The sequence below is a fragment of the Mesoplodon bidens genome (assembly GCF_964165515.1).
Source record: "Mesoplodon bidens genome assembly, chromosome: 4".
NCBI classification, from domain to species: domain Eukaryota; kingdom Metazoa; phylum Chordata; class Mammalia; order Artiodactyla; family Ziphiidae; genus Mesoplodon; species Mesoplodon bidens.
Genome location: NC_138160.1, coordinates 155472672 through 155496190, shown reverse-complemented (window position 1 = coordinate 155496190; position 23519 = coordinate 155472672). Strand labels below are relative to the sequence as shown.

The window sequence follows — 23519 nt, the reverse complement described above, 5'->3', positions numbered from 1 at the left end:
TTCAAAATTATTCCTATAAAAATGTCACATGCATTTGCAGTCTCATAAGGTTTTCTAGAGTCAGAGAATTGAGGGAGCTATATGCTGAGAATTACACACAACACCACGATGGGGGCAGAACTACACATCTGTAAATGTATTCCAGAATGCCTGTGTTGGTGAAAAAGAGAAATGCTGTTTTAGAAATTCTGTTGTTGGTAATTCTGATTTTTAACGCTTTTTATTATGGAAGATGTTCAGCATGTACAAAAGTAGAGTGAATTGTACAATGAATTGCCAAGCCAGCATCAACAATCACTAATGCTGTTTCATCTATTACCTTATTATGGGTTGAATTGCATCACCCAAAAAAGATATGTTGAAGTCCTAATTTCCAATAACTCAGAATATAACCTTATTTGGTACGGTTAAGTAACTTTGCAGATTCAATCAAGTTGAGATGAGGTGATTAGGGTAGGTTCTAATATGACTGGTGTCTTTATAAAAGGGAAATTTGGACACAGGCAAGCACAGAAAGACCATGTCAAGATACCCCAGGGGAACACCAAGTGACAAGAGAAGCAGAGACTGGAGTGATGCAGCTGCAAGCCAAGGAACAAGGACCACTGGCCACATCCAGAAGGTAGGGAGACGCAAGGAAGGATTCTACCTGGAGTTTCAGAGGGAGCATGGTCCCACAAAACTGTGAGACAATAAATTTCTGTTGTTTAAAGCCACACAGTTTGTGGCACTTTGTTGGAGCAGGTGAGAAAATTAATACAACTCCCTTACATCTCTTTCATTAGCATATGCTCAAGTACACTAACTCCGTATTATATCATTTCATCAATAATACTTCAGACACATTTCTCAAAGATAAGAACTCTATTTGTAAACATAACCACATATTTTTATTATAACCACCAAAATCAACATTATTGTTTGAAGTTATTTTTGCCTGTAAGGCATTAATTACATGTTCTTCACCCAATTCCAATGTGGTGGTGGGGGGGCAGTTTCCACATCAATAATAAGCAATTCTTGGATACCAACTGGGTGTCCTCAATTCAGCTCAACTCTGACATTATCTACCTGGAGATAGCATCATATCCCACAGGATAAGCGTTCAGTCCTACAAGACTGCCCCCTGCCTCCCTCAGACACCAGTCACAAACCCAGGTTATCATCTGTACTTCTGACCAACTGGCTATAAATCAGAGGTTCCCACGACCCCCTTCTTACGTTTGGTTAATTTGCTACAGTGGCTCATGGAACTCAGGGAAACATTCTGCTTACTAGATCACCAGGTAATTATAAGAGGATATAACTTGGGAACAGATGGAAGAGATGCACAGGTCAATGTATGGGGAAAGGGCATGGAATTTCTAAGCCCTCTCTAAGTACACCACTCTCCCCAGATCTCCACATATTCATCAACCCAGAAGCTTTCTGAATCTGTCCTTTTGGGTTTCTATGGAGGCGCCATTATAAAGGCATGATTGATTAAATCATTGGCCACTGGCAACTAATTCAACCTCCAGTCCCCCTCCCCTCCCTGGAGGTCAACTTTCAAACCTCTAATCACATGATTGATCCTGGCAACCAGGCCCCATCCTAAGATAGGGTCCAAAAGAAACCTCATTAACATAACAAAGACACCGTTGTGGCTCTCATCACCTAGGAATTCCCAGGGTTTTAGGAGCTCTGTACCAAATATATATGTCTTATTATAAACCATAATATTTATATAAATCACTAAGGATCTTTATTCAAGCTGCTGTGATTTAAAAGCATTTGAGATTATTTTTCTCTGTGACTAAGCCAACAACCTGAAACACAATTAGGGTCATTTGTTTCATTTTGCTTTCAATATTTATGGAACACTTTTTCATTTTTGTTTAATCTTGTTTTATAATTTATAATTTTTTTATTTTTTTGCGGTACTTGGGCCTCTCACTGTTGTGACCTCTCCCGCTGTGGAGCACAGGCTCTGGACACGCAGGCTCAGTGGCCATGGCTCACGGCCCAGCCGCTCTGCGGCATGTGGTATCTTCCCGGACCGGGGCACGAACCCCTGCATCGGCAGGCGCACTCTCAACCACTGCGCCACCAGGGAAGCCCTATAAAACATTTTTATGGTTCCAAAGTCAACATTATAAAAACAAGATACCTAAAAAAATTCTACATTCTATCCTTGTTCTCTCAATACTTTTTCTTTTCCTTCCTTCACCTTATAGGTAACCATTTTTATAGATCTGCTTTTATCCTTTTTTTATTTGGCTTCTCTATTTTTTTTAATATAAGCAAATATACACTTTTTCTTTTTTGGTATCTCCTCCTTCCTTTGATAAAACTCCTACTCTCACTGTTCTGTTCTGCACTTTCCCCTACTTAGTAATATTATCACCCCACAGTGGAATTTACAGAATTCTTCCTCATTCTTATTTACAGTGAGAATTCCACCATGAGAATGTCCCTCAGCTTATTCAACCAGATTCCTTTGATGGACAGTTGGATTAACTCTAACTGTAATACACCAGGACATCATATGGGTACACGATAAAGGTACAGCTTTAAACCAATATCCATATTGCTAATTAGAAACCATAGCATTTATAAAATTCTAGCCCAAACTGGACCCACTGGGCTAACATTATCCAAAGCCACATACAACCAAAATCACCTCTTCTGCCAGCCAAGAAGAGAGCTAGCTGAAGGCCGTAGAACTACTCCTTAGAATGAGGAAGCTCTTTATGTACTGACATGGAAAGAGTTTCAATATATATCAAGAGAAAGGGGCAGAATAATGTGTGCTGTATAATATAATTTGAGTGGACAGAGAAAAACAAGAAATATTTGTTTATATTTGCATAGAAGAGCTCTCCAGCTACTGCCTCCTTGTCACATCTCACCTTGTCGTATCCCACACATATTCATCTCCTCCTGCTCACTCACCCCTCATGGGCTCCATTCTGGCTTCTGTCCTTACCATTACTCTAAGGCAACCATGACCTTCATGTGACAAAGGCAAGATGCTCTCTTCAGTCCCCACCTAACTTACCTCTCAGCAGCATCTGATAGTGACCCCTCACTTTCCTTCAGATGCTCACTACCTAAGCTACAGTGACCCTGAACTTAACTCCAAATTCTTCTCATGTTCCACCAGCTTCAATCTCCTTTGTGTGCTCATTTTCCTCTACCTGATCTTTAATCCTTGGAGTTCCATAGGTTTGAGTGCTAGGCCCCTGATTCTTTTCACTCTGTACTCTTTCCACAGGCCAGCTTCAACTATAAACATACTCTAGGCAAGACTTCTCTACTCTCCATACCTAATTATACAAAATCCAGCTTAAAACAGCAACTTGAGTGTCTCAAAGACAGCTCAACTGAATTTATGATTATTTCCTCCCCCCAACCTGTACAACCTTTTTGTCTGTAATTGGCACCAGTTCTGAATCAAAACTTTAAAAGGCATCCTTCACACCTCTCCCTCCGCTAATCAATTACCAAGACTTGTTTATTCTGCCATCTAAATATGTCTCAAGTTCATCTACTTTTCCCTACCTCTACTGATACCATCCTTTATGAGACTTGACTTCAATGACACTAGACTCCCGAGTTTCCTTCTATAGTACACCTTATCCTTGTCTTCCCTATGGGTTCATTTCTCTCTGCCTAGCCATGAAATGCCAGAGTTCCTCAAGATTGAGTCCTAGGCTCTTTCTTGCTCTTGCTGTACTCTGAATCCACTCCACAGGCTAACTCAAACTCAGACACTGTTTCAATTATCTTTAGTGACAGGGTCTCCCAAATTTACATTTAATGCCCAGGGTATATTATAAGGTGTGAAACTCCAAATCAAACAGGCTATTTGACATCTCCACTTGAATAACTGGGTCAACCAAAGACAATTTAAGTCATCCAAAACCATATTTATACCATCCCCCAAATCTGATCTCCTAGCACCACTATCTCAGTGAATGATATCACTGTCCATCCCAGAACAAACCACAAAACAACCACGCATCCTTGACAACTCCATCTCCTCTATCTTCCATATCTAAACCATCTCCAAGTCCTGTTGCTTTTATCTGCCAAATATCTCTGCAACTGGTTCCCTTTTTTCTGTCTCCATCACGACTACCTAACCAAGTCATTCATACATTCACTAACTGGAAGCTGACTCTGACCAGACACTATTTTAGGTACTGGGGACATGGGAACAAATGAAACAGACAACCCAGCATGGGGGAATTTACAATCCAGAGGAAGAGCTGATAATAAATAAATATGTACTATTTTGCAGTAATAAGTACTCTGAGAGAAAATGAAGCATGGTGAGGGGATAAAGAATGTGGAGGACAAAGGACCTGTGTCCTGTGGAGGACAAAGAACAAAGGATGAGCTGTGTCCAACTGACAAAGTGCCATCTGAGCAGAAACCTGTATAGTGTGAGGAAGTGAGTCAAGTGGGCTCCTGGCCATCAGGAAGAAGAATGGTCCAGGAAAGGAAAAAGCAAGTGCAGAGGCCCTGAGGTGGGAGCCTGCTTGGCCTTCCTGATGAACTACAAGGAGGCCAGGGTGATTAGAGTTCTCCAATGAAGGGCAGAGAGGAAGGAGGTGAAGGCGAAGAGGTAGCTGGGGCCAGACCACAAAGGCCTCTGAGGGCCACGCTGGGGGCTTTGGATTGTGTTCTATGTGATAGAAGCCACTAGAGGTTTTGAGCATGCGAGTGAGATGACCTGATCTATCTTTTAAATAGACCATTCTGGCAGCTACAAGGACAGTAGATGTTGGTGGCAGGAGAGGACCGCAGGGGATGAGAACAAGACTAAATCAAACATAGTAAACAGGGCTACAGAGCATTTGGGCTCAACTTTCACCTTGTAAGAAATTCACTCCTTAAAATCACTGCATGTTATTTCATTAGGCTGCCGCTATAACCCCTACAGCACCTTTCTGCAAATTAGAAAAAGACCCCTACTCTCTGTGCAGATGAAGCCCCAGCAAGTCTCGGTGAGTGGAAGGCAGTCCACAAGCAACCCCTTAGCTGACCACCCTTCCAGGTTCAGTCTGCCCTGAATTCTTGCATAAATATAACAAAGGAAGAGAAAAAGACAAAGAAAGAAAAACACCTTTTCATTGGGGGTAACTGTTTACCTAGATCATCCCTGGATTTTAAATTTTTTTAATAAAAGAATATTTTCATGTTAGGAGTAAATCAAACTCATGAGACTTTCAAGTTGATTGAATCACATTATTCTTATTTTATATATATATAACTTATATACATAATATGCCAGAATAGTGATTAGACTTTGGACTCATTTCTTAAGTAACAGATTCAGATGAGACGTGTACCCTTTGAGCCATTTCCTCCCATCTCTCAACATGAAACATACAGATCCAGGGATGACAGTTTGTTTTCCCTTTTTGTCTTGTTTTTCCTATTTGTGAGTAGTTTTGAAGTGAAAATTATATTTTAAAAACACACTTGGAGGCAATTAGAGGTTCTAGGAGTCCTACCCTGGAAGCATAAGCTTTTCTGTCACCGGCTGTTCAAAGGGTTGGTTTTTAGTTCTGGTCTAGAGTTAATGATCAAGGTACTTCCAAGAACATCCAGGTCCCTCACCTAAGCTCACAGGGAAGTGAGCTCCCCTTGGAAGGGAAACTGTTCCAAGGGCACTTTAGTCCAGGCAAATGGGAGACTTGCCAGGAGTGCAGGAGAGACACAACCACACGCCAGCACACCCAGGACGCCCCATCTGACTGTCTCCTTTGACCAAAGAGAGGAGGTTCATCCCATCAAGAGAAATGCACACAATGCTTGGCTCTGATGGCCTTACTTCCTCCAGACACCCACTCAGAGTTTTCCTTTGGGGACAGTTTCCCAACCCTGAGAAGGACTTGACATCACCACTAGGTGTCTTCAGGGTCTCTCTGGACAGCTTTCGACTCCAGTCATACTTTCTATTCAGTTTAATCCAACTAACACTTCACTCAGGAAGGGGGACTCCTCATGGATCAGAGGCTCCCGAGGCAAATGGAAAGGGAACAATTCTTCCGTCTCTTCCTTTGATCTTCCACGCCATACTCAGTCCACACCTGACGCCCCTCCTAAACTCTCCACTGGTTTCCTGCTGCCTGCGTTCTCTGTTTACTTTGTGGTGGTCTCTAGCAGTTCCCACAAAATTAGAATATTTCTCCCAAGTGACAGTTAAAAGATATAAGGAGAGATAAGTGTGGTTCCCACCTCAAAAGATCTCACATTATACGGGGAAGAACGAGCTCTACTATAGGTGTGGGTGCTTTAGGGATCGAGACAGCCTGTCCCACAGCCCTTCTGCTGGGCCCGCATTGTGAGGGGTCATCAGTGACTCGTCTGGACCCGACAGCAACCTCAGACAAGTCCTACTACGTCTATGGCAGGTGGCTCCACATTGGTTGCAGGCTGATCCTTGCAGAATATAAACCTGGGCTCGTGGCCAGGGTACTTCAACTCCTCAGAGGCTATGCCTGGCTCTCAGGTCCCGGCCCCCTCTCCCTGCTCCCGTCTCCACATGCCGGCTTCCTTTGTCTGGACTCTCGGACATGCTCTTCCTGTGCCTGAACGCTTCTCACAATGTGGGATCCGGCCCTTCCTTGGGAAGCCTTGCCCACAGCACCCCTCCTGTTCCACGTTCTCACAGCACCTGCAGCTCTTCCCCCAAGGTCCTCACCGGAGGCTGTCATTCCACAGCCCTGTGTGCGATTAGCCTCCCCCTCCACTGAGCTCCGCCAGGGCAGGACCTGCATCCTTCTGTCCAAGGTTGCACTGCTGTTTATCACGGGACAGGAAAGCAGTGAGCGAGGCTTAGAACCTGCTCCCCCATAGCCCTGGCCTCCCCAGGTCAACAGCTCTCAGACCTCAACTTCCATGACAGCCGAATCTGCCCGTTTTCTCCTCTGGTGACTTCTTCTCAGGCTCAGCCACAGATTCTTCCTTCTTAACCCACCTCATAAACACTGAGGTTTCCTGGGACTCTGTCCTCTCCTCCGTTCCCTCATCTGCTCAGCTCAACGCTTCAAATGCCACCTTTGCACTGATGGCTCCCTGACGTCCTTGTTGAGTTCTGACCCTGTTTACCTTCTACAGCTGTCCACTGGTGACCTCTACCCATATTTCACTAACATTTCAAATGAAACCCATCCCACACCGAACCTGTCCTATACCCTTAATAAAGGGACCTCTCCTCTTTCCTGAACTCACTGCACATGCCTTCCTCCAGGTAATGTCTTGCCTACATTATGGAATAATCTCCAGAAGGTTCCCACCTCTTCTTTTTCCTCACTTCAAATCTAGGACCAACAGTGTTTCCAAAGTAACCATTCTTATTTAATTGAAACTGTGTAATAAGGACTCATGAATATATTCTCTGTGAAAATTTTAATAACATTGCATGTAACTAAAGTCCCCTTTCATCAATGCCCATTCTCAGTCCCAATCCAAATGTAACTAGTTACCAGCTTAGGTGTTCCCCGACCTTTCTCTCGGCACTTACACGCACATAATGCATATAGACAAACACCCACGTAATTTTCTTTACACATAAATGGCGATATGTCATAATAATGCACTGAAACTTGCTTTAGTCCTTCACGTAGCTTGGAGCTCCGCCCACACCAGTGCTGCTGCTTTCTGACTGTGGTGTTGTGTGCCAGTGTAGGGACCTACCTCAGCTTCTTTAGCCTTTACTGAAGTACGTTTAAAGTATCTCAGACTCAGACTATTTTTTCTAAAATATCAACCATACAACTCTTCTGCTTGAAACTCTTGAATTATCTCCAGTCAACCATGGACAGTTCCCATCCCTAAGAACTGTACCAAGGCACTTCATAGTGTGGTCCCCACCTGGCTCTCTAATCTCATTTCCTTCCTCATCTCTTTCTTTTCCCATATACCCTGAGCTTCAGTCTGAATGAATTATCTGCAGTTCCTTAAATGCACTAAGTTTGCTGAATGAAAGCATGACAATGTAGCCCTCCTCTGAAACAACAGGAAATAACAAGAGAAAAGATCCTGAGAGATTCACTTGTGCAGTAATTATCAGAGAAGAAGAGGAAGCTTGTGACTCGGGGCCTTAGCATCCCTTCTCCAAAACTTCTTGAGGACTGAGAACGTGCAGAAAATTCCCTGACCAACATCTCCGAGTTGCACATGCACTCATTTACCAGACTGCTGCCTGCAGACATTCCCCACCCACTCACCTAGAGAGCAGCCTCCAGGGCTTTCTTTCTCTACCTTCCAGGGATCTTCTCCTTGCTGCAACAGGGAGATCGCCTCGGATTTGGAATATGGGAGTCCTGCTCATAGACCAAAAAGAAGAAAAAAAAAAGAAAAAGAAAAAAAAGACTTGATTTTGCCTTGACACAAAGAGGTATCTGAGATCTGAGCGGAAAACTCTAAGGATGATACAGAGAACTTCTGTGGGATTCTCCAGTTGTGCCCCCACAATGTGAGGGGTGTGTTAGGGTAAAAGCAAGGGGCAATGTAACATTTAGTTATATGTTAGTGAAGTATGATAAACATGCAGACTTGATTAACAGGGTGCTAATAGCTTTCTATACAAGAGGGAATATGTATATACTGTTAAATGTATGTTAAATGTACAGATTAAATTAATATTTGTAACAGGTATCTGTGGAAAGGATTATGTACCAAGTAGCTTGTTTAAAATGAGAAAACACTATCTGACTCCCTTTGAAAGATGGCAGCAGTCAGCAAACTATGGGTCATAGGCCAAATCTAGGCCACTGTCTGTTTATGCATGGCCCTTGAGCAAAGAATGGTTCAAAAAAAAAGAGAAAAGGAATATGTTACAGAGACTATATGTGGCCCACAAAGCTGAAAATATTTACTCCCTGGCCCTTTACAGAAAATGTTTGCTGACCCCTGTAAAAGAGAATTGAAAAAAGCCAGTGTTGGGTCAAAGAAAAAGGTTGAGGGATGCTCTCTGTTAAGAGATGAGCAAACACATCATAGTTCAGTCATAGTGGGAAAATGTTGCCTGCAGTGAGGGAATTTCTAATGTGCAGCTCTGTAGATTGTCCCATCCATGGGGCAATTCCATACCTACGAGGGAGAAAAAGGTTTTCAGGTTTATTTATGGAGATCCAGTTTGCACAGTGCTAAGGCAAAACTCAGCTAAAGTTTTTAATGACCCAGGGCTTTTACCCAGGAAATCAGATGCTGAGGTATCCCAATTTCTGAACTCTGTATCTACAGGGAAAATTTCCTTACCCAATGAGACAAGGTTACTATAGTTCTCCAGCATCACATCTTGGTACAAGTTTCTCTGAGAAGGAGCCAGCTTTCTCCACTCATCCCGTGTAAAGAACACAGCCACATCTTCAAACGTCACTGACAGCTGTAGAGACAAGCATCTCAGCTCACCCAGGACTACCCATCACACAGGGTGAAAAAGGCGGCAGTGGGGAGTAGACGGGCTACCATGAAATGCTTCTATATTATTCTAGGTTCTGAAGGTTCCAGGTCATTTGCTTAATGAACAACTGACCCATGACAAATAGATACTGAGTAGCAGGAAGTATGAACCAGGCCCCGAGTTAACTGCTACAAGAGATGGGTGGAGGTATTAAGGCCATTAGTGGGAGTGTTAATTAGAATAATCTTCCTGTTGGCAATTTGATAACATACATTAGAAGCTTTAAAATGTGCATACTCTTTAACTCTCCAATTACTATATTTGTTTGATAATGAACACTGAACAAAAATGCACATGCAAGGACATTTATCATGGTGTTAGTAACAGCAAAGAAATGGAAACAACCTCAATAATCACTGAGGGAGCTAGTTTAAATAACTGAAGGCACTCTGTGCTCCCTAAAGCTTGAGGACAGTAATAATGGAAATTAAAATAGCTATAATTTATTGAATGCTTTTTTTCAGGCTAAGTACTATTCTTAGAGCTTTATATTAACCTTTAGTGTATATCTTTATTTTATCTTCACAACAACCCTATGAAGAAGGTACTATTATTGTGCCCATTTTACACAAGAGAAAACAAAGAGAAATTTATCCAAGTCACACAGCTGGTATGAAGGGAAAACTCACTCCCCCTGCATGTCTCCGCTACTCTTAATACAACACTACTTCACTTCTGACACCAGATGTGGGGGGGTTTCCACACACCAAGCAATTGTGGGACACCAGCTGGGTGTCCTACAATTAAACTCAATTCTGACACCTGAAGATAGTGTCAGATTCCCACAAGACTGGCCCCCTTTCAATGTCAATCACAAGTCCAGGTTGTTACCTGTGCTGCTGACTGACTGGCTATAAATTGGAGGTTTCTACAACCCTCTCCTCAGGTTTGATTAATTTGCCAGAGTGGCTCACAGAACTCAGGAAAACATTTACTTACTAGATTACGGGTTTATGATAAAAGAAGATATAGGAACTGGCAGGTGAAAGAGCGGCACAGGGAAGGGGTGCACAGCTTCCATGCTCTCTCAGGATTCACCATTCTCTCTGACTCTCTACATGTTCACCAACCTGGAAGAACTCTGAACCCTTCTGGGTTTCTATGGAGGTTCATTACATAGGCATGATTGATTAAATCACTGACCATTGGCGACTGATTCAGCTTTCATCTCTTAGGGTGGTGACAGATGGATAAGAGGGGTTATTGGGGGGCAGGACTGAAAATTCCAACACTTTAATCAAGGTTGGTTCCCCTGGCAATTAGCCCGCATCCTTCGGTGGGGTACAAAAGTAACCTCATTAACATAAACTCTGGTGTGGATACAAAACACACCCATTGTGCCTTCATTGCTCTGAAGTAATTTCAGGGATAAAAAGCACATATTACTAACCACTTAGGAAATCACAAGGGTTTTGGAAATTATGTGCCAGGAACAGGGACAAAGACCAAATATATATTTCGTATTATAAATCACAATATCACAGCTGGTCAGTGGTAGAGGTAGAATTCCAATCCAAGGAACTGCCTCTCAACGCCTATCTCATAGGGTTAAGTAATAAATGATAATCCATACAATGGAGGTAAAGAGTAGTGATGGTAGCACAACACTGTGAACGCACTTAATGCCAATATACTCAAAAATGGATAAAGTGGTAAATTTCATCTTATGTATATTTTATCAAAATAAAAAGCTAACATGATAAAATAAAAAATACATACATACATATGTACACATGTACATAAATAAATAATAAATAAATAAAGGTACACAGACAATTATTCTGAGGGCTGCATACCAAAGGTATGACCATGATTATCTCAAGATGTTGGGGTAAGAGTGATTTTACTGTTTTATTCTCTGAGATTTTTAACATTAACATGCAGTGCATGTATAATAAGATAATTTATTGGCACATGGCAGGGAATACAAGAAATGATCTTTGCCCTCAAAAGAATTTACAATCCAACTGGCAGACAAGAAAAACACGTGAAACAATATGAACAAGAAAAGTGTCGCTGGACAGGACCATATACTATTTCCTCGTTCAATCCTCATTTTAGAGATGAGAAACACAAGGTCCAGGGCAGTTAAGACACCAGGTCACATACTTTACCAATGGCAGAGACAAGACGATAACTGAAGTTTTCTTTTAACCCAGCACTTGGTAGGTATATTCTCTCTCTGGTCTTAAACGTCCTGTCACTGAGTTTTACACACAATTCCACATAGTACTGATGTATCGGCAGCAGGTGAGGTTAGGGAGAAATGTCACATAGGACTCACAAGCAGGGATGGAGAAGATTCTGGGTAAGAGAGCAGCCTGGCTCTGTTGGAATGGAATGGGAAGGGCTTAGAAAACAGTAGCCCAAATATGCAGAGGCAGGTCCTAGCCACAGTCTCAGAAGATCAACCACTACCACATTTCATGGGTCCAAAAGATACACAACATCACATTGCAGAGAACTCTGGTCATTTGGGAGCCAGGCCTGCCCTGTGTTCTGAAAGATGTACCAGAGGAAAGGCTGGATGATAACTAACATGAACTTAGAGGCCAGACATACCTGGGTTTGATTTCAGGTTACCTGACTTCGTTGAGCCTCAGTTTCAAGTGTAAAATGGGGGTAATAACTTCTGCTTCGCTATGAGAGTGAGAACAAAGGTGAAGCCCTCAGGATATTCCCCAGCAATGTTAACTACTATTGTTAGATGAGGATGAGTAAAGGAAGGACACTGTATAGTCATTTCTATCTACCAACAGTAGATAGATAGACATCATGAACTAAAATAATATCGTTTAGCTACCACAACCACCACATATTGAACATCTACTATGTGCCCGGCCCTGATAAGAATGCTTTCCATGCACTAACTCCCAGGATCCTCTCATCTACCCTCTGAGGTAGGCCCAGTTGTTGTATTCACTTTACAGGTGAAGAAACTGAGGCACAGAGAGGTAAGAAACTGAGGCACAGAGAGGTGGAGCTTTTTGCCCAAGACCCATTAAGAGCAACAGAGGAGATGGGCACAAACCTGGCCATCTGGCTCAAAAGCCCCACTGAGGAATCACTGTATACACTGCCTCTCCACTACCAATATCCCATGAAACTCTCACTGCTGCTTCCTGAGGAGTCTTCTCTCTGCTCTTGGAGTCAAGAGACCTCTCCATCTACATCCCCACCAGCATGGCTATCCTTTGTTCACACAGTGGCTCACCTGGATGGGGTCCCACCCTCATTCTCACAACATAAAGATGAAAATGGCAGGTCAACATCAGTTTTCAAGAGAGTGACAGAAGCAAGGCACATGATCCAGAAAGTTAAGATGGAGAAAAACTAAAAACTATGGACTGGGAAAAGCCTGGCGAAGGTATCATGAGGATTTCTCAGGGGCGGAAAGAAAAAGAAAAGCATTCTGGCCAAGGGTAGGGAGGGGGACACGACTGTGCAAAGGAGACAGGCCAGAAAGGAACTCTGCCAAGTGCGCATGTTTGTTTGTTCTGACCCCATGTGGTATAAGACATGTGACATCTTACCTATCAATTCAGTAATCATACAGTGAATTGAGATTAATGAATAAAAGAATGTCTATTAGAAAAAAAAAGAGAAACACAGGCCATGGATTGGGGGGTTGGAGGCAAGCATTCCCTAGGCAATCCACCATCCACCAGGGTGGACCAACTCTTCCAAGGCAGAAGGACATGGGCTCCAAATCCTGGTGAAGACTGTATTGGGGAGAAAACTTCAGTTTAAGTGTAAAATAACAAAAAAAAAACCCATCTATCTCTAAGACCTGAGATGGCAATGAACTCACCTGAGACCTTGCTTCCCTCTGTTCAGTAGCCATGTCCTCTTTCTGGGCAGTTTCACCTTAGGATGGGAGAAGTCTCCAGAAGCCAGATCTGAGAGAAGAAAAAGGGAACCAGGAGGAAGCCCCTTCTGCTTTCCACCCCTCAGAATCAGCAGCTCTGAAACCTTTATACCACTTGAAAATGATGCCAAGTGCCCCCAGAGAAGGAAGTCAGAAGGAACGAGGGCTAGACAGGACCAGAGAGAAGGGCTGGGTCATCCTGGTCCAGGCCCAGCTCTTTCCCTGGCTCAGAGGAAAAGTCCTAGGACTCTATCAGCAGTAGCAGCAACTCCCTGAGCCTCACCGCATGCCAGGCACTACCTATCAATACATCATCGAGTCCCACAGCACAGTTGGCACTGTCAGCACCCCATTTTATAGATCAGGAAACTGAGGGCAGAGTGGGAGCAACTTGTCCCAGTCCACACAGCCAGGGAGGGTGGCACCAGGGTTCCAAGCACCGCGGGCTCCAGAGCACCTGCTCTAACCTCCCTGCGTGCATGTGACAACTTTTCTCCACCTCAAGCATTCCCACCCAATTCCTCCCCCTCCTGTCAAGGAAACAATTGCCAGATTTCTAGAGAAAGCTGCTTTGAAAAGGGAAAACATCAGCTCTCCTATGGCGGGGAGGGGCTGCTGTCTTGAGGAAAGGGCACATTAAACCAAAGACCTGGGTCCAGTCCTGGCTCTGCCACTGGGAGAAGCTGGCGACTCACTTCTCGCGTAAAACAAGCCTGTCACTCGGGAGTGCAGGGGTGATGGTAAGGGGAGGAAATAATTTTCTCACGTTCACTGCCAGCCTGAAACAAATTCAAATGCTGGCAGGCGCTGAGCAGGTAGCGCGCTGGGAACTGGTTGGGAAGAAGCAGGAGGGTGGCTGGGTCCAGCCAATGGGGACGAAGTGCCCGACCTGTCTCGTTCAGGGGCACGTCAGTGGGATGGCTGGGTGCGGCAGGCGAACAGAGCCAGGGGTGCCCGGCTCTCGGCCCGCCGGCGCCCACAAAGACCCGGCTCGCGTCCCTTGGGCCTGTGTCCCATGCCCCGGCGACGGATCCTCCCGAAGCCCGGTCCTCCCTCCCGCATCCTGCCTACCCCCCGCCGCTCACCTCGCCCAGGCATCGGGGGTTCCGCGGGCCGCAGGCTGCAGGCTCCGGAACTGCCACAGCCGGACAGAAGCTTCCGCTGGGGACTCCACGCGGTGCCGCCCTGGCGGACCTCTGGCGGGTAATCAGCTCAAGCCAACGGCCCACGCCCGACGCCCGACGCCCCACGTAACTCCGGGAGGGGCGGGGCAGGGACAGTCGCGAGCCCCTCTGGGAAATGTAGTCCATGCGAGAACAAAAGATTCTGGGAAATGTAGTTCTTCGAGCTTGTCTGCAAGGAGAGCCCTGGCTGAGCCTATCACTTGTCCAGACCCCATTCTGGGTTCGTGGTCGAGCTCCTTGGGCTGCTGGCTCCTGGGTTCCCGGTTCTTCCAGGAGGAAACCGAGGTTCCTACAGGGCAGTCACTTGTAGCTCTGCATCTGCGTAAATGAGAGCAAGGCAAGTAGACAACCGCCAAGAACAAACCTATTTCCCCGTAAGTCTTTCAACAAGAGTGTATGGAGGACTTCCCTGGTGACTAAGTGGTTAAGAATCCGCCTGCCAATGCAAGGAACACGGGTTCGAATCCTGGTCCCAGAAGACCCCACATGCCTTGGAGCAACTAAACCTGTGTTCCAGAACTACTGAGCCTGTGCTTTAGAGCCGGTGAGCCAGAGCTACTGAGCCCATGTGCCACAACTACTGAAGCCTGTGCACCTAGAGCCCATGCTCGGCAAGAAAGAGAAGCCACCTCAATGAGAAGCCCACGAACTTCAACGAAGAGTAGCCCCCCTCACACCACAACTAGAGAAAGCCTGTGAGCAGCAACGAAGACCCAACGCAGCCAAAAATAAAGAAAGAAATTTATATTCGAAAAAAAATGTATGGATCACCTGCTATGTGCCAAGCCCCATTGTAAAGGATTTGAAATACCTCAGTGGGCAAAAGAGAGATCATTGCTCTGGAGAAGAGTTTTTGGAGGTGGGGGTGGGGGAAGGAGGTAGAGAGCAGACAATAAGCCATGAATATCATTATATAACATTTTAGGAGATAAGTGTTATGGGAAAAAGTGAAAGAAGAGCAGTGTGGTGGGGATTTGGGGCTCATTTGGGAAAGTGAGTAGGGTGGCTCCTCGCAGGCCTCACTGAGAGAGTTAGAATGGAGGGAAGAGTCAGAGGCAGTGCAGGAGAGGAGGGCCATTTCAGGCACCGAGAAACCAACAAATTTTTATTTTGGTAAAGAAACACATGGCCCATTTAGAAGGTTTGATAAATAAAATAAAGAAAGATGCACTTGATGCCACCACACAAAAATAAATGGTTAACATTTTGGTGAACATCTTTTAGCAGCCCTTTGAACTCCATATTAATCTCTCTGCTAGTCACACCAATCTGTTTTTAACAAAATGGAATATTGCAGATAGCAATTGTAACCTGTGTTGGTTACAATTATGTGTGGGTTTTTTCCCCACTTAAGAATATGCCTTGAATATTTGAACTTGCCAATAAATATTATCCGTCAGTAGTGTTTTCAGTGACTTCAGTACAAACCATTGCATTTAAATAAATTCTTTTGTTAAACATATTTAAACTTATTTATTTAAATGTATTTACCTAATATTTTACCCCTACTGTTAGTTATATTTTTTCTAGTTTTTTGCTCCATTAATATCCTTGTAGCTATATCTTTTAAAATTATGTTTATTTATTTATTTATTTATTTATTTATTTTTGGCTGTGTTGGGTCTTTGTTTCTGTACGAGGGCTTTCTCTACTTGCGGTGAGCGGGGACCACTCATCATTGTGGTGTGCGGGCCTCTCACTATCTCGGCCTCTCTTGTTGCAGAGCACAGGCTCCAGACACACAGGCTCAGTAGTTGTGGCTCAAGGTCCCCGTCGCTCCGTGGCATGTGGGATCCTCCCAGACCAGGGCTCGAACCCGTGTCCCCTGCGTTGGCAGGCAGATTCTCAACCACTGCTCCACCAGGGAAGCTCGAAAATACTTTTATTTTCTTTTTTTTTTGTGGTGCACGGTCCTCTCACTATTGTGGCCTCTCCCGTTGCAGAGCACAGGCTCCGGACGCGCAGGCTCAGTGGCCATGGCTCACGGGCCTAGCCACTCTGCGGCATGTGGGATCTTCCCAGACCGGGGCATGAACCCGTGTCCCCTGCATCAGCAGGCGAACTCTCAACCACTGCGCCACCAGGGAAGCTCGAAAATTACTTTTTAGTTTAAATTCCCTGAAGTTGAATTGCTGGATCAAGGACTGGTAGAATTCTAAGTACATTGCCTAGTTGCCTTCCAGGAAGATTTTACAATTTATATTTCCATAAGCAGTTTCTGACACCCATGCCCCCTCTGGGTTTTTTCTTTTTAACGATTTAAAAAATGCTCTTTTTTTATTTAACAGAGCAAAATTTTTATATTTAATTTGAAATTAAATATAATATCATATTTATTGAACCATGCAGATATATTAATTGCCTGTATATGTACTTTGCCCATTTCCTATTGAAATGTTAAAACTTTTGGTATCATTTTGAAATACTGTATATGCACAATTTTTTAAAGAGAAAAGTGCTTTGTTGTTTATCCTGTCTATGAAAATAATGCATTCATTGTTAAAAAAATTTACACACAGTATATGGAATGAAGAAACATGTAATAAAGAAATAAATCCATCAGAAACGTTGGTTACATGTTTATATGCTATTCATATATGCTGTTGTATGTGCATATACACATTTGTGAGTATGAAACAAAAATAGAGTCATATTTCTCATACATTAAAAAATGTGAAATATACATACAGAAAGCCAATTAGAACATATAATCCAGTGTAACACATGATTATAAAGAGATCACCCCTGTAAACATCTATCCAACTTGAGAGGTAGCCCCCTACTAACACTCAGTGCCTTCTTCCTAATCACTAATCGGATACTATCATGACTTTTGAGATAGACCTTTTTGTGCTTTTCTTTATGGTTTTACTACCTACTCATACATCCTTACATAATAGTTTTACTTGTTTTTAACTTTATAAAATAGAGTCATATAGTCATATTTTTTGTGTGCTTTGTTCTCCAAACATTTTGTCAGATTTATCCCCATTATTGCAGGTAGCTTTACTTATTATACTGTCAACGGACATTTGTGTTGTTTCCAAGTTTTATCTTTTAGGAACCGTGATAAAACAAATTTAGTAATATGTTATTAGTAGAATCTAGGTGATGGTATATGGGTGTTCACTGTAAAATTCTTTCAACTTTACTTTGTATTTGAAAATTTTCATAATAAAATGTTGAGGAAAACTCCATACCTGGGGTTTGACCCAAAATGGAGTAGCCCCATTCCTCCCATGTCATCCCTTTTACAATTAAATATCCATGGACATAACACAACAAACAAGCACAGGAAGACTGAAATGTGGAAGGAAGAAGGCAAACTGAGAACTTTAGAGCCAGGGAAGGACATGTGGTAAATTCCCTTGTTTTCCTTATCACCTCCTGTATGTCTCAGCTAGGGTGTTGCAGAAGCTTACAAGCCAGAACCAACAACAGACCCAGACAAGAAAAAAACAAAACTCTAAGAAAAGCCTATTTGCCTTAGTTGAAACTGGGGAAAATGGTGGCCTAACACAGAGAACTTTTTTGGTAATACCCACCTTACTGTAACCAAACACCAGTGGGAAACCACCCCCCACTCATCTGAACTGTGGAAGCCAAAGGAAGCAGCATGTTTTTCTCAAATGGAAAGAAAAGGAACTGTCAACCATGAATTCTATATCTGGTGAAAATACAATTCAGGAGTAAAAGGGAAATAAAGACATTCTCAGACAAAGGATAACCAAGAGTATTCATTGCTAGCAGAACTACCCTTAAAGAATAACTAAAGGAAGTATTCTAAACAAAGTAAATGATAACAGAAGAAGGCTTGGAACTGTAGAGAGAGAAAAAAAAGGACATCAGAAGGGGTAAAAATAGGGATAACTAAAACAGACTCTCCTAACTATGAGTTTCTTAAAAGAGAAGTGATGGTTGAAGTAAAATGATAGCACGATTGGTGCCCAATGTATACAGAGGAAAGACTTAAGACAATTATATTTTAAAAAGTGGGGAGACAGAGGGACCACAGTGGAATTAAGCTTTCTGTACTTTGCTAAGTTATGTGTGTATGCCTAGAGCAACCACTAAAAAATTATACAAAATGATATACTGAAGAAGACTATATAAATCAAGGGGGAAGTCTAAAAAATGTTTAAGTAACATACGAGAAGGCCAGAGAAGAGAAGCAGAACAAGAAACATGAAACAGAAAACAAGGTTAAACAAAATCCTTTCTCTCTCGTTAACCAAATGACTCATGATAGACTATCTCAAGATTTATTTGTTTGTTTTTCATTTTCAAATAAGAGTAATAGTAGCTTTAAAAAACATGCTGCTGTAATAAACCAGTCACAGAAAGACAAATACTCTATTATTCTACTTATATGAGGTTATTTGAATAGTCAGAATCATGGAAACAGAAAGCAGAATGGTGGTTGCCTGGGGCTGGGGGGAGGTGCTGTGGGGAGTTATTGTTTAATTGGTACAGAGTTTTAGATTTACAAGATGAAGAGTTCTGGAGATAGATGGTGGTGATGGTTGCACAAGACTGTGGATATATTTAATACCACTGAACTGTACATTTGAAAATGGTTAAGATGGTAAATTTTATGTGTATTTTACCACAATAAAATTTCTTGGAAAAAAAATGCTGCTGTACATACTCTGTACATGCTGATGTACCTTTTCATGAGTTTTTCTAGAGTTTGCAGGTACCTGTGGTTAATTAAGACTTTCCCAAGAGTGCACAGTTACTGATAGTTGTAAGGGAATGAATGTCTAGGCCACAATTTCCATTTGTGTTCTCTTGAGCAAGGAAGGTTCTCTCCTATTTTCATTCCCTTCAAATAACCCTCTTCCCACTCACCAGCGGACTCTTAAAATGGTTCAGTGTCCAATGGTGTCAAACTCTCTGGAGTACCACAGTCTAGGACTACTGAAACAAATCTTTTCTAGGAAGACTTCTTTTCTGATTAATGAAAGACCCCACACATGGGGCTTCCCTGTCGTTAGTCACATTTCTGTTAGAAATGGGGTATATAGGCCCTTAGCAGTCTCTGAGACCAGATACTTCTACAATTGGAGAGTCGTGGTAGTTTCACTGTCCCTTCTCATCTAGTCAACAAACTGTCAAATAATGTACTGCTTTCAAGAAAGAGTGTATGGTGAGAACAATGCAATTAAGGCGCTGGTAAAGAAAATATTGAATGATTAAAATGCCACACACACACACCACACACACACACACACACCTTTTTTTTTAAAGCAAGCACCGTTCTGCAAGAGATGATGTGAAAAGTATTTCAAAATGGATACCAACCAGAGAAACTTACTGGGCTTACTCACTGACGTCAACTTTGTCTTCAGCTCTGCTCCATATTCATCCACAGGAGGGTGCATTAAATGTCCAACCTGTATTTTTTCTAACACCACCAAGCTGTTAACTCAATTGTGACACAGGCTACCTGGAGATGATATCAGATGCCACAAGTTAAGGCTTCAGTCCTACAAGATTGTCCACCACCCCAAATTCCACCCCCACTTCAGACACCAATCTCAAGTTCAGGTTGTTACCTGTGACTCTGACCTGGCTATAAATCAGGGGTTTATGCACCCCCCTCCTCAAGTTTGATTAATTTTCTACAGCTGCTCACAGAATTCAGGAAAATATTTTGCTTACCAAATCACCAGTTTACTATAAAAGGATATAATACAGAAACAGCCCAATGGAAGAGAGGCATAGGACAAGGTATGGGGAAAGGATGCAGAGTTTTCTTGCTCTCTCTCAGCACCTCTCTCCCAGCACCTCCACAAGTTCACCAACCTGGACGCTCTGAACCCCAGTCATTTTGAGATTTTATAGAGGCTTCATTACATAGGCATGATTGATGAACTCATTGGTCATTGATGATTGAACTCAATCTCCAGCTCTCCAGCCCCTCTTCCCTCCCTTGATATTGGGGAGCAGGGATGGGGCTACTTCAACCCTCTAATAACATGGGTTGTTCCCTGGCAACCTGCCCCCATCTTTAGGTGTTTTCCAAAAATTAGTTCATTAACATAAGGTCTGGTGTGGTTGACAAGAGCTTGTTATGAATATCAAAAGACACATTTATCTCTCTTACCACTTAGGAAGTCCCAAGGGTTTTGGGAGCTCTGTGCCAGAAACTGGTTGAAGATCATATATATATTTCTTATTATAAATCACAATATCACAAACTGGCCAAAACAACAACTTGAAACAGTCATGTTAATGAAGCTTCTTGTCTTTTCATTTATTCTCTTTTTTAAATGCAGATTTGTAAGTGTACATTTTCGTCAAATTTGATAAATTTGTTTGACCCCAAATAAAACATGGAACATTCTCATTATCCCAGAAAGTTCCCTCAAACTACTTCCCACTCAAAACCACCCACCCAGAAGCAACCACTCTTCTGATATTTTTTGCTGTATATTAATTTTGCCAGTTCTAAAACTTCATATTAATGGAATCTTATAGTATGTACTTTTTTGTGTCTCACTTCTCTCCCTCAACATATTATTTATGAGATTAATTTATTATGGTCTGTGTATCGATACTTCTTTTCATTACTGTGTAGTATTTTTTTAAAAAATACCCAATATCAATAGAATTTACATTCTTTTAAAATTATTTATTTCATTAATTTTATTTTTTGCTTCATCGGGTCTTAGTTGTGGCATGTGGGCTCTTCATTGTGGTATGTGGGCTCCTCTCTAGTTGCTGTGTGCAGGCTCTCTTAGTTGTGGCGTGCAGGCTCAGTAGTTGCACTGCACGGGCTTAGTTGCCCTGCTGAATGTGGAATCTTAGTTCTCCATCCAGGGTTCAAACCCACATCTCCCGCATTGTAAGGTGGATTCTTAACCACTAGACCACCAGGGAAGTCCCACTGTGTAGTATTTCATTGCACAAATGTACAACAGTATTTATGCATTCACCTGTTGATGCACACTTGGATTGTTTCTAAGTTATTATGAATAAAGCTGCCATGAACATTGGTGCACAAGTCTTTTGGTGGGCATCGATTTATTTCTCTTGAGTAAATACCTAAGGCTAGAACAACTGGTTGTGGGGTAGGTGTATTACTCTTCTTGGGCTGCCATAAAAAAATACACAGACTGGGTGGTTTAAACAACAGAAATTTATTTCTCACTGTTCTTGAGGCTAAAAAGACCTGGGAAGTCTGATCTGAGAAGTGTAAGGTTAAGGCACCAGCAAGGTAGGGTTTATTCTGAGGCCTCTTCTCTTGGCTTGTAGGCAGCTGCCATCTTGCTGTGTGCTCACATGATCTCTTTGTGAGTGCAGGAAAGAGAGAGAGAGCAAGCTCCCTAGTATCTCTTCTTATAAGGGCCCTAATCCCATCATGAGGGTCCCACCCTCGTGACCTCAACTAGCCCTGATTACTTCCCAAAAGCCTCATTTTCAAATGCCATCCACTGGGGGTTAGGACTTCAACATATGCATTTTGGGAGGAACACAAACATTCAGTCCATAACAGTAGGTGACGTTTAACTTTATACAAACTATTAACTAGCTTTCCAAAGTGGTTTTCTCATTTTACACTCCCAGGAGCAATGCAGGAGAGTTCCCACATGTTCACTAACACTTGGCACTGTCATCTCTTTCCTTTTAGCCTTTTACTGAGTGCATAACGGCATCTCATTGTACTTTCAATTCGTATTTCCCTGAAGACTAATGATTTTGAGACCCTTTTCAGGTGCTCATGGGCCACTTGTATATGTTCTTTTGTGAAGTATCAGCTCAAGTCTCTTTCAAGTCACTATCACAGTTTTCAAGGTCTCTGTGAAATATGATTTACTTGGTACCAAAGGACACAAGCAGATCTGAAGGGAGTCAGGAATTGCAGTGATGTGGGATGTCCTCCATCAGAGCTATTTTTCTTATTCTCCCAAACATAAATTAAATTTTACTAAACCTCTAGATGCTTTAAACTATCCCTTAGCCTTTTGGTCACAGTAACTGCTCCTAAACATTCCTTGGTGAATTTAGGTGTGTCAAACAATGGTTCTGTAGGTAGGGAATGCCTCTGAAAGGACTGGCTGAATTTCATCAAACTCAAATTGATAAAATTCATATCAAAACTGATATAAGGGCTTCCCTGGTGGCGCAGTAGTTGAGAGTCCGCCTGCCGATGCAGGGGACACAGGTTCGTGCCCTGGTCCACATGCCGCAGAGCGGCTGGGCCCGTGAGCCATGGCCGCTGAGCCTACACGTCCAGAGCCTGTGCTCCGCAACGGGAGAGGCCACAACAGTGAGAGGCCCACATACCACACACAAAAAAAAAAAACGATTTAAAACTCAGTTCAGTTGTTTCATGCTGTTAAGAACTTTTATCCTGGGCTTCCCTGGTAACACAGTAGTTAAGAATCCGCCTGCCAATGCAAGGGACACGGGTTCCAGCCCTGGTCCGGAAAGATCCCACAGGCCACGGAGCAACTAAATCTGTGCGCCACAACTACTGAGCCTGCACTCTAGAGCCCACAAGCCACAACTACTGAAGCCCGCATGCCTAGATCCTGTTCTCCACAACGAGAGAAACCACCACAATGAGAAGCCAGTGCACTGCCACGAAGAGTAGCCCCCAGTCGCTGCAACTAGAGAAAGCCTGAACACAGCAACGAAGACCCAGCACAGCCAAAAATAAATAAAATAAAATAAATTAATTAAAAAAAAATTTATCCTGAGCACAGACTCTACATTCTCGCTATATGCTATGTTCATCGTTGCTCAGCTGTGTACCAGAGCTGTGGCACAGCTTTGTGTCTTCAGATGACGCCACTTGGAAGCACACTGCTTGCTCTACCACCAGTAGACTTCATGGGTCACACAGCACGTCATCCCCATGGTTCGAATCCTTACATCATCTTTAAAATTTTTCCTATAAGAGGTTTAATTAATGAATTGTCTAATACATAACAACATGCATGTGTAATCAGTACTGCATATCATTATACCTATACCAATTAATAACATTGAAACC

The 23519-nt window shown here is 42.8% G+C and overlaps 1 protein-coding gene across 2 annotated transcripts; it reads right to left on the bottom strand.

The window, feature by feature from the left end:
* Window positions 1-5800: 5800 nt before the first annotated feature.
* LOC308615514 (zinc finger protein 354A-like) lies at window positions 5801-14172 on the bottom strand. Of its 2 annotated transcripts, XM_081230985.1 has the most exons (4): window positions 13275-14172; window positions 9259-9385; window positions 8226-8324; window positions 5801-6795 (listed from the first exon to the last, which is right to left on the bottom strand). In XM_081230985.1, exons 1-4 carry the CDS (start codon window positions 13305-13307, stop codon window positions 6707-6709), a joined length of 348 nt encoding a protein of 115 aa, XP_081087111.1. In that variant the 5' UTR covers window positions 13308-14172; the 3' UTR covers window positions 5801-6706. The 2 variants fall into 2 exon arrangements, with proteins under 2 accessions (XP_081087111.1, XP_081087112.1); XM_081230986.1 differs by lacking the exons at window positions 5801-6795; window positions 8226-8324 and adding an exon at window positions 8346-9090 and having other exon boundaries at window positions 13275-14161.
* Window positions 14173-23519: the final 9347 nt, after the last annotated feature.